This window comes from Kockiozyma suomiensis (genome assembly GCF_038497685.1).
Source record: "Kockiozyma suomiensis strain NRRL Y-17356 unplaced genomic scaffold V2V93scaffold_14, whole genome shotgun sequence".
NCBI lineage: Eukaryota > Fungi > Ascomycota > Lipomycetes > Lipomycetales > Lipomycetaceae > Kockiozyma > Kockiozyma suomiensis.
The window spans coordinates 310,880-324,766 of NW_027117677.1; the positions used below are offsets into that span (position 1 = coordinate 310,880).

A 13,887-nucleotide genomic window follows, 5' to 3' on the forward strand; every position below is an offset into this window, starting at 1 on the left:
GCGCGTTTCGACGCGCTCATTTTGTTCGAACAGCGCTAAACCGTATTAGGAACCGCGTCTCAAAATAATGGCTACAGTGTCGGTGATACAGCTTATATCTTATTTCAAACATGTCTGCTTTCAACATCTGTATTTACAATCTTAAATCTATCCTAGAAACAAAAAAATATAGATACATGTTATGCACATACGCATACTATTTTTCAACTCGCCACTTGCTAAGCGGAAGTGTCTGTAAATATTCTACCTTCTTTCTAATAACCGTCGAAAACAATATCGCGCCGACAATGACACACATCAGATTGGCAATATAGTATCCATCAACTTTCATCACGCACGTAGCACCTTCAATCGCAGTACACCTCTGTCTATCCGCTTGTCGTGCGCACGAGAATGGGATAAACGTGTCGAGTTGGTCGGCTGTCGAGGTCTCGGGTGCGAGTTCGCAATCGGCGCGCGTGAAATAGTCGACGGCAAATAGAACGAGCACACGCGGCCATTGGCCGCCAAGGTTAGAGACTGTGTTGAGAGTTGTCATGTACGTGCCACCGATAGCTGGATCCGCGATCTGCGTGTGAAAGGCGTTGATGGATACAAACTGTACTGTGCTCATGAACGAGCCTAACACATGCACGAGGATAACCAGCAGCAGGTATCCTGTACCAACGCCGTTCGACGGAAAACACATGACAAGTGACTGTGCTAGAAGAGCACAGCCAAGCCGTCCGGCAAAGGCATACAGCCACGGCCTCAACGGACGGTCACCGACAGACCATTTTGCAGCATAGTACCCAAAAATAATCTCAAACGGGAAATCAATCAGTACAGTCAGTGCTAAATCTTCTTTCGAAAACCCCTTCTCCAGCAATTTGAGGTTGGTAACCGCATCGTTGGCTTGGAATCCAAATTTTGCAATTAAGTGAATCCCGACAAAGAGTTGCACGTTTGAAAGCTTCCCGATTTTCCACATGGCAGAGTAGACATCCATAATTCCTCTCCTGCCTGTCCGCGCATCATGCGTGCGCTCTTCGCGCTTACCAACCAGCAAAGCGAGCGTCATAATCAGATACACCCAGCCCCAGAATGTAAGGTAAGAGCGCATTGATAGCAAGCCGACATCGTCTGGCACCGAGCGGAAGTACTTGTTTGCAAATTCGGGTGAGTTGAATGCGAGAAATACAGTGAAGCTGAGAAAGTATCCTGTGTTGAGTCCGATCGTCTGGGCAGTGGACGCGTAAGAGAGATTGGCGTGCGAGAGCAGGGTCAACGCCCAGCCATCGACAGCGACGTCCTGCGTAGCACAAAGAAAGACGAGAGTAAAGAATACTAATGTGATGAATCCTAAATGATTCTCAGCCTATAGTAATCAGTCAGTAAACCTTCAATAATGTAATTGGAGTGATTGGAATACGCACATCCTCTAGCAAATCGTCGACATGCGCGCCAAGCCAAAGCAGCATCAGAGACGACACGGTCTGAATCGGCACAATCCAGCTTTTCCGCCGTCCAATACGACGAGAGTAAATCGCATCAACAATCGGACTCCATAATAATTTCATACTGTAAGGATAACTAGCGAGCGAGAAAAGACCGACTTGTCCATAACTCAGCTTGCTCTTGAGAAGAAAAGGTACAGACCCCATTGCTAGACCAACGGGTACGCCCTGAAGAAGGTAAAGTAGACAGAGAAGAGAGAAGTTGCGTAGATCGGCGGGAGGAAGTTGTAACAATGACCGAGCAGGCTCATCTTTGCTCTTGCTGCTTGAGCCACTCCCGTCGTGTCCTTTTTTCGCCTCTGAAGAATCGAACTGTGGCAACTTAGTCGCAATAGATCTTGGTCTGGGTGGCAACGAAAGATGGCGAGGTCCGTCGAAATTCGATGCCCCGAGGTCTTCCAGCTCGTGCACTAACTCGGGATCATTGTTTGCGTAATAGCTCATCTCGTTCACAGCAAGCTCCGACGCGGCTTTTGAGCGGGTGGAGTACGGCTGACGAGCGCGCGGTTCGCTCATCGAGTACTGAAAACGAGAACTGCTTGAAGATGGCTTGCGAATTGCAGCTAAAAGTGAGGTAAGCAAGGGAAGAAGAGGCGAAGGGCAAGAATTGGTGATGTGGCCTGTCTAAACGCGAATACGAGAGCCGCAGCATAAATGTGACTATGTTTGGGGTATTTCTCATAATATAGTAAACAAACACTTAGTACTCACTCTCAGTAGTTTATCAACATGTCATCATCATCATCATCGCTTGAGCGATATCGGGTCGAGGCTGCCTCGTTACATCTTGAATGTATGTATTTGTTTGTTGCTGAATCATTAAAGATATATACTGACGGCAGCAGTGTCCTCCCTTTTACGCGCCAGATCGCGACTAGCTTCTCGTGTCGCGGCTCGCAAAGAATTAAATACTCGACTCCTCATTCCAAAACACAATACTACTGAGAATTTAGATATCGATGGTGAAAATCTACTGGCGCATATCACGGCCAAGCATGGTCGACAGCAAGAGATACAGCTGCAGAGTCTTCACCGATTAGCTGGGGCCACTGCGTTTGCTGTTGATGATCCGGCGGCAGCTAAGGAGCTTCTTGGTATTCGTATTGAGTGCTTTGCATTAAGTGAGTTTTTGCTTCTGTCTAATGTATAAAAGCTATTACTGATTTTTGTTGTCTTAGAAAAATTTGGGGCCCCACATTATATCATTCTCTCTCGCGAGGCAAAGACAGGCGAGTACGAGATATATCAACACACGGTGCCATTACACATTCCTCTATCTTCTCTGGCAAGAAAATATCTTAATCGCGATCTTGCAGTATGTTGTATTTGATCAATTTTCTCTATTAATGTTTCGATCTGAGAAGCGCGTACTGAAATTACATATAGCTTTTTGTTCGAACTGTGAGAAGACATATCGTATGGGATCTAAGTAAGCGAGCACATCTCTCTTGCCTTCCTCATGTTCTTGAAATAGAAGCAGATGAGGCATGTGAACTCATAAAACTGAGGCTAAGTATCGGAGAAGAAGAATATTTTGCGTATCTACGCTGCGACGCTGCACAGATTAAGAGTGCGCATGTGGTGCGTGTAGAGCGAGACGATGATGGAGAAGAGGAGTCTGTCAGGGATAGAGAGATTGAAAAGAGGATGATTGGTCGGGTTGATGAGCTGCGGAAAAGGCTTGCCTTTTGAGTCAGGTGTATGCTTCAGGAGTTTGGCGATATTTACAATAGATACATATATTTTGTTTTTCTCATATATATAACCGGAAAGTATTTACAATTGGGATCTACTCCTCTCTCTTTTCGTTCTTTTTCTTGTCTGCATCAAAAGCAGCCACCCCATCCGCCAAAAACTGCTCAATAGCACTCTCGATCTTCAACACCTCGGGATCGATATTCTTTGCTCGTTCCCGTTCCCGTAAGTTTCCCCCAAACCAATTTTTCATCCGATAATTGAATTCAGCTACGGAATGTACATTCATGACCAACGCCGTCCCCGTGACTGCCATACCGAAGAACGAGCATGAGAGAAGGGAGGCGATTGACACGGCATGGATGGCGTCGTTGTAGCGATTGAAAGGCGGTGGTGTATGGTTATGACTGAATAGTGTTGGAATGTCTATATACATTTAAAATCAGTATCATCAAAAGATGTACGTATAAGCAGAAAACATACGTCGTTTGGCTAGAGTAGCACGTTTGGCGACGATGGTGGATAAGTATGCGACTGAGGTAGCCATAAGGAAGTTTCGGTACTGTTTTTTCCGCTCTGGTGTCATAGATTTCTTTGATGATTCTGCTGAAGAGTCGGCCATTTTCAAGCTCATTATCGGGTATCAATCTAGATTAAATAACGAGAAGACGGAAAAGACAACAAGAGAAAGAAAAGAGAAAGTAAAGAGAAATTTAAGAGAAATTGAAGAGATTGGACTAGAGCCGCACTGCTTATTTATTTGATTCTGCTCAATAATTCTCATCTTTTTGATTTTGAACACCTTTGAAGTCAGAAAAATAGAGAAAACCATGACAGACAAAGATATAATACAAAGACCTTCGTATAGGCACCACAAATCTCTTAGCATATCCTCCACCGAAAGCGACTCCCTCCGAGCGCAACCAGCGCATCCATCCGCCTCGTCCTCTCCCGCTTCTTCACCGCCTTCAGATGCCCTCGCAGCTTTAAGCGACGACGTCGACGACGAACTTACCGCACAGTCAGACACAATATCTCCGGATATCCAACGTCTTCATAGAGACCATTCACAGCAGGGATACCTTGATGGCGTTACAAAGGGGAAACCTACATCTGTGCAGCAGGGCTTCGACGCCGGATACCCTCTTGGTGCAGAACTTGGACTGTGTGTGGGTAAAATCGTCGGATGTATTCAGGGTTTACGAGGGCTTCTTGCCAGAGCAACGATGCGCGATACTCTTGTTCTAGAAAATTTGCTGCGAGACGCGGAACGCACGATGCGGTATGAATTACTTGATCTGCCGGTCTTATTCGGTGAACGATACTGGGTTGTGGATAAAGAGAGCGGAGAAGTACTTCCGAGATGGATCGAGACAAGTATAGAGATTTTTGAAGAATCAATGTATCTTGGTATAGCGAGAAAGGCTGTGAATGAGGATCCGGCGTATGTAGCACAGCGACATCCGTTGATTGTCGTATGGGAAATGCGCGTGCAGGAACTAAGGGATAGAATCATTGCCAACTGAAAAAAATGTATTATATTTCAATCGGTCATATTGGTTTTGGCGTTTTGGGTAGTATAAAGCTTTGCATGTGGGTGAATGCACTACTGAATTTTATCACTAATCACTTTATCTTTCTTTTTCACATATAATCGTACACATTCTATATTATACACAATACGTATATCAATTTATCCTTCTAATCGTCTCAGACTCTGCTCAAGTCTCTCGATTTCCGCCAAACTCTTTGCATTTTTCAGTTGTGCAATAATCTTCTCGCGCTCAACAGCTGTTAGTTTGATGCGTACATCTCTTGAAGAATCGACCTCTGCCTCGCGCTTATTTCCGAGATCGAATGTGCGAACCGTAGAGATGGTTGATAACTAGAATGATATTAGATCTCATTCGAGAAAATGAAAGAAAAATAGAATTAGAAAAAAAAAAAAAGGGAAATCGTACGGTTGTCGCTAGCTCGGTTGGAGAATCATGAGTGCCAAACAACTCTTCAGCCTGTTCACGTTCTAATTTCTTGACTTTTTCGAAATCAAGAATTCGAACACTAGGAATTCGCCAAATGGTATATAATCGATAGTTCTGTTTTCATGAGATTAACTTTTCCCATTTAGTATATTCATAAATTGGGTACGCACCTCTTTTCTGGTAACAGGATTGCCAATCAAAGTCAGATACGTAAGTTTGCTACACGCCTGCAACGGTATCAGGTCTGACAGATTTGCAATAGAATTAGAAGTCAAGACCAGTGTCGTCATATTTGGAACCGATGAGGCGACGGTTGGCGATATATGCATGAGTTTGTTACGCGCAAGAAAAAGTCTGCGAAGACGTACTAGGCGAGGTAGATTTGACAGAGATGTCAAGTCGTTGTCTGTTAAATCTATTGTGTCGTTCAAATCCTGAAATCGTTAGCTTTTTGTTGTTCTTTATCGATTTGTTGTGTGTTGTGTAGAAGAGTAAATAGCAAAAGTACCTTTGTCGCACCGAGGTTCTCGAGCATAGAAATCCGATGACCTAAAAAATATAAAGATATCAGTCCCAATATCTCGCTAATCCCAAAATGAAAAATACAGATAAACTGACCTCGCAGCGACAGTTCACGATCTTTGAGAGGATTAATGAACGAAGGAGAGCTGTCGATCAAGTCAACTGTGAGCCTCATTTTAAAGAATATAACTAATTTTCAACGACAACTATTTAAAAACCAATTGTATATTCTTTTAAATATCTGTCAGATTGATCTCTGAACTGCTGAGAATTCAATTCTCTCTTGATTTCGAGCCCACTCAAAACGATCAGAAATTCTCGACTCTTTCTTTTGGCCAATAAAATGTAATCAAGCGAGTAGTTTGTACCATATTGGTTTAGGGTACTGCTTTTGTAGCGCAAGCGTATTGTTACTAATGCATGGAAATGATGCCACCTGTTCAACTTTTATGTAGTTTGTCGTTCAATTCATGATGATATAAATGACAGGACAATATCAATTGCTTTCTATATTGTGAGAAAAAAATTCTATTAAAAAAAAAAATAAATTATTCTAGATACATGATTTTCTATGAACACTGCCATACAACATTAATGATAAAACTGTTATAGAATAAAATAGCAATAGAAAAGAACAATGATCATTGAACGATGAACAATGAACATGCCAATTCATCTAGTAGTGGTCCAAACCAAATCGAGTTTCTAGGAAATAGATGTGCACCATGATTCTTTATATTCTAAGTTTATATGAGGAAACAGACCAAGGACCCAGCTTAGTTGACCTTGGCAAAGTACTCAAGCTTTCCGGTGGGGTCAGCCTTGAGGGTGTCAGCTCCCTTGGTCCAGTTAGCCGGGCAGACTTCACCGTACTCGTCGGTGAACTGGAAGGCGTCGAGAAGACGCAGAGTCTCCTCGACGTTGCGGCCAACGGGCAGATCGTTAATAGTAACCTGACGAACATTGCCCTTGGGGTCAATGATGAAGATACCGCGGAGAGCGACACCCATCTCGGGGATGAGAACACCGTAGTCAGACGAGAGCGTGTGGTTCTTGTCCGAAATGAGCGGGATCTGGACAGGTCCGAGACCACCATCCTTTCGCGCGACGTTGGTCCAGGCAAGGAGAGTGTACTCAGAGTCGACCGAGGCAAAGACGATCTCGGCACCGCGCTCCTTGAACTTGGGCGCGGCATCGGAGTAGGCAACAATCTCGGTCGGGCAGACAAAGGTGAAGGCCATGGGGATGAAGGCGAGGACGAGCCACTTGCCCTTGTACTGGTCAAGCGAGATATCCTCGAACGCACCGTCAATGACGGCGGTCTTAGTGAAGGCGGGAGCGGGTTTCTGAACAGTAACGGCCATTGCTAGAGAGAGAAGAGCAATTGAAAAAGGAGAAGAGATTTAGGAGAATTGGTGAGCAAAAGTAGGAAAGGAGGAAGCCGGGCTGATAAGAGGTATTAAGAGGTTAACAGCGTGTACACTATTTTAGCCAGTTATGCCATAAATCTGCAAAACTTATAGATGAATGCTTATTCACCCGCCTCCGGTCTGGGCCGTACTCGGCGAACGCATTGACTAAGACGCAGCACGAGCTATTTGTATAGTTTAAATTTCGGATTTGCATCTGGCGCAATTGACAGTAGAATATTTATAATCAGAAATTGCTGCTGATTATCCGGGTAAAAGTGTGGAAAATTTCCAGCACTGGAGGAAACATCGAATCAGAGCGAGCCGCGCAAGACGGAGCGGCTCGGGCTGGGCTGCTTTCCCGTTTGCTTAGTTATTGTTTTTTCCTTTTTTTTCTTTGCTGTTATTTGTTTTTGTTTATGTTATAATTAAAAAATAAAAGATAAAATGACCTTTATGTTCATCACGTCATTTATCTTACTCAAAGTGGCCGCCAAGTACAGCAAATGTCGGAGTTGAAAGCGTAGAGACCCGGTCGAGGTCTGCTTATCAGATCCGCCGGCTCGGAGCTGACGTAGACTGATTTTCGTCGTCTCTTCTTCTCTCTTCTTTTCTTGGACGTAATCAATGACTAAGAACAGGGACACCATCAATTACTAAGAACAATGGCCAGATGATTAATATATCCAAACTACCGTCGCTTCCTCTCCCGCGCAGCATCCTCTTTAACCCTAGCCAGCTGCCGCTCGAACGCTGCCTCCCGCTCGCTCTCTTCTTCGACAGCAGCAAACTCCTCTGTGTCCTTGATCCGCTCGCGTATCTCGGCCCATGTAGAGTCGGCGGTCATTGCTGGCTCGAGGTGCCGCAAGACCGACCGCAGCGCGTCTACTCGTCTTCTCGCCCGCCGCTCCTCGGCGTGTCGGTCCTCCTCGGCGTGGCGCTGAGCGCGTGCGAGTTGCCGTTCGTAGACATACTTCAGCGTATCTTCCTCTACCTGAGCCGCCAGCGCGTGCTTGGCAACAGCTTTCTTAAACTCGTCATAGCTTGTAGTCTCTGTAAACTCAAACTGAATCTCCGCAAGACCGTCAAGCACAATATCACGTTTAATGCGCAATTCTTTCTTTAGCTGCTCGACCTCGTCCCAGAATAGCTCTAGCGGCGTGGATCCGGCCTGCCCGACCATGTCAATATATCTCTCATCATCTTCAAAATCTGTATAGACATCCTGCCAGCGCGAATCGTGTCGAATCCGTCCTGCCTTCACCAACGAACCAAGGAGACCTAGAAACGCCTGCCTTTTCCGCCTCTCTACAGCCTGCTCCTCGCGTCTCTTCTGCTTGCGATCCTCGAAAAATTTCTTTTCCGCACCCTTAACCACGTCTTCGAATACAGTCAAAATATCGAGCATGTTGAGTTCTCGCACGCTTAATTCGCTCCGCAGCGTCTCGTCGCGCTTCATACTCGTCTTGACTTCATTCCAGCGAGTCAGCACTCCGATTTGTCCGCGGGTCTCTAAATACTCTCGCACGGCGGCGATACCTTTTCGACGCTGAGCTTCGCTTTCGCGGTCTTCTTGTTCGCGCAAGCTGGATGTGTAGGCGTAAAATGTCTCACGGGCGCCGTCGTCTTGAAAGGCCAGATATTGCGGGCTATCCTCAATTAATGGAAGAATCGTTCTATTACTCTTGTTAATCGCCGATCAGAGAAAAATTAGTTTAAAAAAAAATAAAAAAAAGAAAAGCACACGTACTTCCAGCGAGAATAGCTTTTGATTATGTCACTGCGCTTCAGCATATCGACGAAATCATTCCTCCGCTTCTCGATCGTCTGTTTTGCAATCTCCCCTGCCTCTCGTCGCGTCTCTGCCACCTGTTTATCAAACGCTGCCCTACGTTCCCTGGCATCCGTAAGCACGGTATATGCATCCTCCAAGATAATGTCGCGGATTGCGCGATCCCAAGTCCACGTATAATCAATACCATGTTCATCCAGCATAGCGATAAACTTCTCTTCTGCACTATCGCCATTAATTTTCTGCACTGGCTCGCTTTCTTTGCTCCGAATAGTGGTTTCCTTCGGGATCTCTAATTCTGCTTCTAACCTGACTCGTTCAGCGGCTTCCTCCTCTGCCTCGTCTGCTTCTTCTAAAGCTAGCCTGTACGCCTCGGGGATCTTCCACACCGATTCATTTGTTTCTGAGCTATGCCAGTATTTGCGGCCGTCAGGAGTCTCATATTCTTTCCAATGAGTCTTTGCTAGTGCTTTCTAAATCATAATTTCTCTCAGTTAGTGGGTTTTTACTATAAATTTGATCAGAGTAGATAGTGTACCTCGCGGGGAGTCAGTAGTTCTTCGGGCTTTGCCCAGCTTGTTTCTTTAGTCTGAGAATTATAATAATATTTCCGACCATCCTGCGTCTTGTGTTCTCTCCATACTGTATTATTCACCATCGACATCTTTTCCTTTTTTTCTTTCTCTCTGACTTTTATGTTATTTGAATGAATGATACAAACTCGTTTTCTTTATTGTGAAAGTTATCACGTGACTTAGCTTTGACTAGAAGTAGCACTCGCTGGTTTGTTCCAACACGCTCGATCTCACATCTAATCATCCATCGAAGCCCTTTTTCATTAGCTTATATTTTACACAATTTCAGGGTCTAAGAGATAGAGGAAGATGTCTACTACCGAAGAGAAGAAGACTGCAGAGACAAAAGCTGCGGAAACAAAGGTTGAAGAGAAACCTGCTGTCGTGACATTAGAAGAAGATGACGAGTTTGAAGATTTCCCCGCAGAAGGTAAGTTACTTTATTAAATGCTATCTGATTTGCAATTGCTTTTACTGTGCTACTTTATCAGTGTTCTAATATCTATTAAAATCATAGATTGGAATGACGCTGAGGCTGAACTGGCGATTCCAGGCGGCAAGGAGCATCTCTGGGAAGAGAACTGGGATGATGACGACGCAGACGATGATTTCTCTTCACAATTAAAGTGCGTAAATCCTCCTTTTTCTTTAGATGAATAGACAAGAATGATGATTGCTAATTCTCGATGTTGATTAAGAGCTGAATTAAAGAAAGCTAGTAACTAAGCTAGCTTTTTGTCAGATAAGCGAGAACGGGCAGCGTGGCGTGTTGGAATTGTGAATTGTCTGGGATATTTACTGGCGTTTTTCTATTGTTTTTATTAAAAAAAAATGTAACCGCATATTATCTCCATAAGCTATTTGAATCATGCTTGAATTTGTGACTGGGTCTGTAATCGATTGTGCTTGAATTCAATGTCTGTATAATATACATCAGCACGTTTATAGACTCTACGTTATTCTCAAGCAACGACTGTATCAGTATATTATTGGATTTTTGTAATTATTCAAAGCAAAATATGTATATATTTCCAAATTACAACGGATATTACATGAGCACACCAAACTCCCACCAAATCAGTCTTAAATCGCTGCCACAAAATCCTCAAAACCATTCTCAAACCATTTCACATTCTAATCCGTAATAATCGTCCGAGTTACAGTCACCGCCCTCCCAGACGCACTCCACATTGCCTCCTCTTCCTTCTCAAGATCGCGATCGATATCCAAGTCCGACACCATAGTTGGCTCATACATATACGTTGCGCCAGAGTAATCAGAATTGCCACCGCTCGAATCGGTAACTTTTGCTAGATGCTTAGTCCCCGAGCCGCTTGTACCGCTGCCGTTGATTCCTCCTGAGGCTTGAGATCGACGACTGGCAATGATCATATCATTTGTGGCAGATGCCCAGAGTGTGGATAGCGGAAGCGACAAGACAACAAAAAGGGTACCGAGCGAAGACATAGGTGGACCTAAATCGGTAGCCATTTGAATGATCGTCAAAACAAGCGGAACAATCATAATCTGCGACGTCATAATCAAAATAACTTGTAACGGACTGAACTCCTTAATACCCAACACACGTCTCTGGCGAATAGCATGAAACAGCTTGAAGCAGAAAATAGCAGAATAAAACGATATTGAAAACGCATACAAAACTTTGGCCACCGTCCACGCCCATTGTGTTTGCGTATACGCAGTCACGGCGTAGATCGCTTGAATATTCTGCACAACGACGACAATCCAAAAGCCGATAACAAGAACGGCAAGTGCTCCACAAACCAAAGTGATCCGTTGTCGAAGTACACTATGCGCATCAAAAATCACCCGAACTTGGAATATAAGCGATAATTCAATTCCGGCAGTAATGAGAATCTGCAGCGCGGCCGCCGTGGCCGAAACCGCCATATCGTGAGCAGATACATCGGCCGAATACGCCGAAAATGTTACCGCAAAATCAGAAAGTGGACCGAGGGCATACGAAATCCACAAGCCAGCTCGAAGTGCGACAAGAAAAAGACAAATCTCATTAAGAATAAACGCGGGTGTTAATCGTCGATGGCCCTTGGTGAGCACAGCCAATACAATTGCAACGGAGCTGCAAGCACCAATATGCACTCCAAATACAGTACACGCAGTGATGTAATATTTGCGCCAGGAATCAAGATCAGAGACGGGTGTGGGCGCGAAATCGCCACTTGCGAGGAGCACTTGTAGAGTCTGGTTTGCGGGGGTCGTGTACATGATGTTCGACTGCTTCAATCCTGCTTGTTCCGCTGTTGCAATAAAAGTTGCCGGACAAACTAAGTATCCTAATGTTCCATATATAACAAATCTTGAGAAATTGAATAGGGGTCAATAGAATTGAAGTGAGGCCGGAGGCGATGATCGCGATGCTCATGACCCTGGAGCTAGGACGAGCCGCAGGACAGACAATAGCAAGCCGCTGCTATTGTCTGAAAGCAGGTCTGCATTAGTGTATCCTATTTTCAGCGTTCTGTCGATTACTAAAACTAATAAAGGAAGCCGCATTTTAAAGAATGCTAAGAAGAATTGGTATTGTCTTGCATAGAAAGCGTCTGATCAGCGCTGTGCATCGCTGTGCGGCAAACCGCAGGATATGAAAAGCAGGAGCAGATATCAGCGCCATAGAGCTTGACGTCGCTACTATTAATGTGATTAGATATAAAAACTCATAACAAAAGTGATATATACAGATGCAAGTGCTGTAAGATATCTGATCGAATCAATGCTCGTAGTCAATGCTCGTATTATTCAAAACATGCGCCAATCAGATCTGCTGATGCCGCGCAAGCGGTACATCGCTGAGAAATAAATATTCAAGATATAGAATAAACGATATACCTTAAACAATTGCTGAAGAAGTTAGAAGTGACTTCAACACCTTATAAAATATTGATTGATTATATCTAAAGTGACAGCGAGAGAAAGTACCAGGATGAGCGAGCCGCAGTCTACCGAATCCTTCACCGCCTTTTCCTGATTCTTCACACTTTCTTCTCGCCAACAATCAAAATGATTGCGCTCCCACCATCCTCGCAAATGATGTCGGATCCAAATATGAGCATGCTTTGGTCAATGCTGGCAGATCTCTCTGCAGCTCTCTCTACAAACCGCGAAGTGACCGCTCGTCTCTTCCGTCTCGCAGAATCCGTCGGCGCGTCCTCGACTGCTCTCGCAGCTGCAGCAACGGCATCTTCCCCCGACGCTCTTGAGGAACTTAATCGCAGTCTACAATTAACTCAATCTGACCATCAATCTTCTCTTGAAGCAGAAAATGCTCGTCTGCGCGAAGAACTGCTAGCTTACCGCACCGAACGCGACGATCTTGATCTCCTCTCTCAGCAGTACGATCACACAATCATGCGCATCATGGAAGGCTTGCGCGAATACACGCTTACTCGCGCAGAATCTACAATTGAAATTCACAGCAGCTACTCTGATAAACTAGAAGAAGAGCGCGCACGCTACGATGAATTGCTCTCCAGATATACAGCCCAGGAGCAGCGTATCAGATCCCTTGCCGATTCCCTTAGGGCGGCGTACAGATATACTGAAGAAACCGATGATCCTGAGCGAGAGACTAAACTTATGGAAGCCATAAGTGAGATGCAGGTGGAAAATGATGGATTAAAGCGTATTTTGAACTTGGGATCTTAGTGTCGACAGTTAAACTTGCATATTGGCGTTGTCATACATTTTACCTCATTTGCATCATTCAGGTTCTGACTTGTTGAGCGCACAGCATACTAAACAGTGATTTTTCTTACTTTAGGCTCCGGATTTTAATTGATTATATATTTAACATACTAACATGATTACAAATTATCTCTCCTCTGAACTCTACCATAGCATTATAACCGTGTACATCCCGCCTCCTCGAAACACCTTGCAACTCGTTACTCATCCCCCCAGCCAGACTTTCATCTCCAACAGCATAATTCAAATGAACAATAGTATATTAAAAAAGAAATATGAGTAGCCTTCATCTGTCCAGGCATCTCCAATCCGGCTGTGCTTGACTGTGTGTTTTGACACATGGGGGAGCAAAAAGTCAAATATATAAAGACTGCGGGGCTAGCTCGTTCGTATTAATTAGATTTACAATTGATTGTGGCTTTTCCACAGTCACCTATGTATATACTAAAATATCTTGTTTATCCTCGTGGCACATGCTGGAAACAATAATTACAGTCTTGTATCATGATGGTATATATTTATAGACAGTAATACAAGATCATTGGAATATAGTCATGCATACACCCCTAAACAAGAAACTTTTTTTTTTTTCAACGGCAATAACAATACGAATAGTGTCTTCTCAGCACAAAGTCAATAATAACTCACTATTCCAAGCTCTCAGTAACCACTGCTGCTTTAATCTGCCACGTG

The 13,887-nt window shown here is 44.3% G+C and overlaps 10 protein-coding genes across 10 annotated transcripts; 4 read left to right on the top strand and 6 right to left on the bottom strand.

Annotated features, from left to right (window-relative positions):
- Positions 1 to 113: 113 nt before the first annotated feature.
- Positions 114 to 2,070, bottom strand: V2V93DRAFT_374772 (acetyl-coenzyme A transporter 1-domain-containing protein). The gene is made up of 2 exons (XM_066911320.1): positions 1,416 to 2,070; positions 114 to 1,357 (listed from the first exon to the last, which is right to left on the bottom strand). The coding sequence occupies exons 1-2, from the start codon at positions 2,010 to 2,012 to the stop codon at positions 197 to 199; spliced, it is 1,758 nt and encodes a 585-aa protein (XP_066763855.1). The 5' UTR covers positions 2,013 to 2,070; the 3' UTR covers positions 114 to 196.
- On the top strand, positions 1,997 to 3,382 carry V2V93DRAFT_374775 (uncharacterized protein). The gene is made up of 4 exons (XM_066911321.1): positions 1,997 to 2,289; positions 2,342 to 2,617; positions 2,675 to 2,811; positions 2,883 to 3,382. The coding sequence occupies exons 1-4, from the start codon at positions 2,226 to 2,228 to the stop codon at positions 3,186 to 3,188; spliced, it is 783 nt and encodes a 260-aa protein (XP_066763856.1). The 5' UTR covers positions 1,997 to 2,225; the 3' UTR covers positions 3,189 to 3,382.
- On the bottom strand, positions 3,213 to 3,996 carry V2V93DRAFT_374776 (uncharacterized protein). The gene is made up of 2 exons (XM_066911322.1): positions 3,675 to 3,996; positions 3,213 to 3,617 (listed from the first exon to the last, which is right to left on the bottom strand). Exons 1-2 carry the CDS (start codon positions 3,823 to 3,825, stop codon positions 3,286 to 3,288), a joined length of 483 nt encoding a protein of 160 aa, XP_066763857.1. The 5' UTR covers positions 3,826 to 3,996; the 3' UTR covers positions 3,213 to 3,285.
- On the top strand, positions 3,819 to 4,871 carry V2V93DRAFT_374777 (uncharacterized protein). Its single transcript, XM_066911323.1, has one exon. The coding sequence runs from the start codon at positions 4,022 to 4,024 to the stop codon at positions 4,715 to 4,717; it is 696 nt and encodes a 231-aa protein (XP_066763858.1). The 5' UTR covers positions 3,819 to 4,021; the 3' UTR covers positions 4,718 to 4,871.
- V2V93DRAFT_374782 (leucine-rich repeat-domain-containing protein) lies at positions 4,806 to 6,077 on the bottom strand. Its single transcript, XM_066911324.1, has 5 exons — positions 5,792 to 6,077; positions 5,682 to 5,722; positions 5,344 to 5,607; positions 5,153 to 5,287; positions 4,806 to 5,076 (listed from the first exon to the last, which is right to left on the bottom strand). The coding sequence occupies exons 1-5, from the start codon at positions 5,868 to 5,870 to the stop codon at positions 4,885 to 4,887; spliced, it is 711 nt and encodes a 236-aa protein (XP_066763859.1). The 5' UTR covers positions 5,871 to 6,077; the 3' UTR covers positions 4,806 to 4,884.
- Positions 6,078 to 6,200: 123 nt separating this feature from the next.
- Positions 6,201 to 7,187, bottom strand: V2V93DRAFT_374783 (thioredoxin-like protein). Its single transcript, XM_066911325.1, has one exon. The coding sequence runs from the start codon at positions 7,057 to 7,059 to the stop codon at positions 6,472 to 6,474; it is 588 nt and encodes a 195-aa protein (XP_066763860.1). The 5' UTR covers positions 7,060 to 7,187; the 3' UTR covers positions 6,201 to 6,471.
- Positions 7,188 to 7,499: 312 nt separating this feature from the next.
- V2V93DRAFT_374785 (uncharacterized protein) lies at positions 7,500 to 9,587 on the bottom strand. Its single transcript, XM_066911326.1, has 3 exons — positions 9,435 to 9,587; positions 8,855 to 9,369; positions 7,500 to 8,780 (listed from the first exon to the last, which is right to left on the bottom strand). Exons 1-3 carry the CDS (start codon positions 9,558 to 9,560, stop codon positions 7,796 to 7,798), a joined length of 1,626 nt encoding a protein of 541 aa, XP_066763861.1. The 5' UTR covers positions 9,561 to 9,587; the 3' UTR covers positions 7,500 to 7,795.
- A 112-nt stretch (positions 9,588 to 9,699) lies between these two features.
- V2V93DRAFT_374787 (DSS1/SEM1 family-domain-containing protein) lies at positions 9,700 to 10,532 on the top strand. Its single transcript, XM_066911327.1, has 3 exons — positions 9,700 to 9,901; positions 9,989 to 10,097; positions 10,170 to 10,532. The coding sequence occupies exons 1-3, from the start codon at positions 9,781 to 9,783 to the stop codon at positions 10,195 to 10,197; spliced, it is 258 nt and encodes an 85-aa protein (XP_066763862.1). The 5' UTR covers positions 9,700 to 9,780; the 3' UTR covers positions 10,198 to 10,532.
- Positions 10,533 to 10,605: 73 nt separating this feature from the next.
- V2V93DRAFT_327746 (fungal pheromone mating factor STE2 GPCR-domain-containing protein) lies at positions 10,606 to 11,718 on the bottom strand (the record flags this gene model as incomplete). Its single annotated transcript, XM_066907571.1, has 1 exon — positions 10,606 to 11,718. The coding sequence occupies one exon, from the start codon at positions 11,716 to 11,718 to the stop codon at positions 10,606 to 10,608; it is 1,113 nt and encodes a 370-aa protein (XP_066763863.1).
- Positions 11,719 to 12,496: 778 nt separating this feature from the next.
- V2V93DRAFT_374791 (uncharacterized protein) lies at positions 12,497 to 13,332 on the top strand. The gene has a single exon (XM_066911328.1). It carries the CDS (start codon positions 12,511 to 12,513, stop codon positions 13,153 to 13,155), a length of 645 nt encoding a protein of 214 aa, XP_066763864.1. The 5' UTR covers positions 12,497 to 12,510; the 3' UTR covers positions 13,156 to 13,332.
- The last annotated feature ends 555 nt before the right edge of the window (positions 13,333 to 13,887 follow it).

Bases quoted from the DNA above. Each gene is read 5' to 3' on its own strand.
- V2V93DRAFT_374787 (XM_066911327.1), top strand. From the start codon at position 9,781: ATGTCTACTACCGAAGAGAAGAAGACTGCAGAGACAAAAGCTGCGGAA. The intron at 9,902-9,988 runs GTAAGTTACTTT...TTAAAATCATAG, and splicing joins TGAAGATTTCCCCGCAGAAG to ATTGGAATGACGCTGAGGCT. The intron at 10,098-10,169 runs GTGCGTAAATCC...ATGTTGATTAAG, and splicing joins GATTTCTCTTCACAATTAAA to AGCTGAATTAAAGAAAGCTA.
- V2V93DRAFT_374782 (XM_066911324.1), bottom strand. From the start codon at position 5,870: ATGAGGCTCACAGTTGACTTGATCGACAGCTCTCCTTCGTTCATTAAT. The intron at 5,288-5,343 runs GTGCGTACCCAA...TCATGAAAACAG, and splicing joins ATCCTGTTACCAGAAAAGAG to AACTATCGATTATATACCAT. The intron at 5,077-5,152 runs GTACGATTTCCC...ATATCATTCTAG, and splicing joins CAACCGAGCTAGCGACAACC to TTATCAACCATCTCTACGGT.
- V2V93DRAFT_374772 (XM_066911320.1), bottom strand. From the start codon at position 2,012: ATGAGCGAACCGCGCGCTCGTCAGCCGTACTCCACCCGCTCAAAAGCC. The intron at 1,358-1,415 runs GTGCGTATTCCA...TGATTACTATAG, and splicing joins TCGACGATTTGCTAGAGGAT to GCTGAGAATCATTTAGGATT.
- V2V93DRAFT_374785 (XM_066911326.1), bottom strand. From the start codon at position 9,560: ATGTCGATGGTGAATAATACAGTATGGAGAGAACACAAGACGCAGGAT. The intron at 9,370-9,434 runs GTACACTATCTA...ATTATGATTTAG, and splicing joins AACTACTGACTCCCCGCGAG to AAAGCACTAGCAAAGACTCA. The intron at 8,781-8,854 runs GTACGTGTGCTT...CAAGAGTAATAG, and splicing joins AAAAGCTATTCTCGCTGGAA to AACGATTCTTCCATTAATTG.
- V2V93DRAFT_374775 (XM_066911321.1), top strand. From the start codon at position 2,226: ATGTCATCATCATCATCATCGCTTGAGCGATATCGGGTCGAGGCTGCC. The intron at 2,290-2,341 runs GTATGTATTTGT...TGACGGCAGCAG, and splicing joins TGCCTCGTTACATCTTGAAT to TGTCCTCCCTTTTACGCGCC. The intron at 2,618-2,674 runs GTGAGTTTTTGC...TTGTTGTCTTAG, and splicing joins TATTGAGTGCTTTGCATTAA to AAAAATTTGGGGCCCCACAT.
- V2V93DRAFT_374791 (XM_066911328.1), top strand. From the start codon at position 12,511: ATGATTGCGCTCCCACCATCCTCGCAAATGATGTCGGATCCAAATATG.
- V2V93DRAFT_374783 (XM_066911325.1), bottom strand. From the start codon at position 7,059: ATGGCCGTTACTGTTCAGAAACCCGCTCCCGCCTTCACTAAGACCGCC.
- V2V93DRAFT_374777 (XM_066911323.1), top strand. From the start codon at position 4,022: ATGACAGACAAAGATATAATACAAAGACCTTCGTATAGGCACCACAAA.
- V2V93DRAFT_374776 (XM_066911322.1), bottom strand. From the start codon at position 3,825: ATGAGCTTGAAAATGGCCGACTCTTCAGCAGAATCATCAAAGAAATCT. The intron at 3,618-3,674 runs GTATGTTTTCTG...AAATGTATATAG, and splicing joins TGCTACTCTAGCCAAACGAC to ACATTCCAACACTATTCAGT.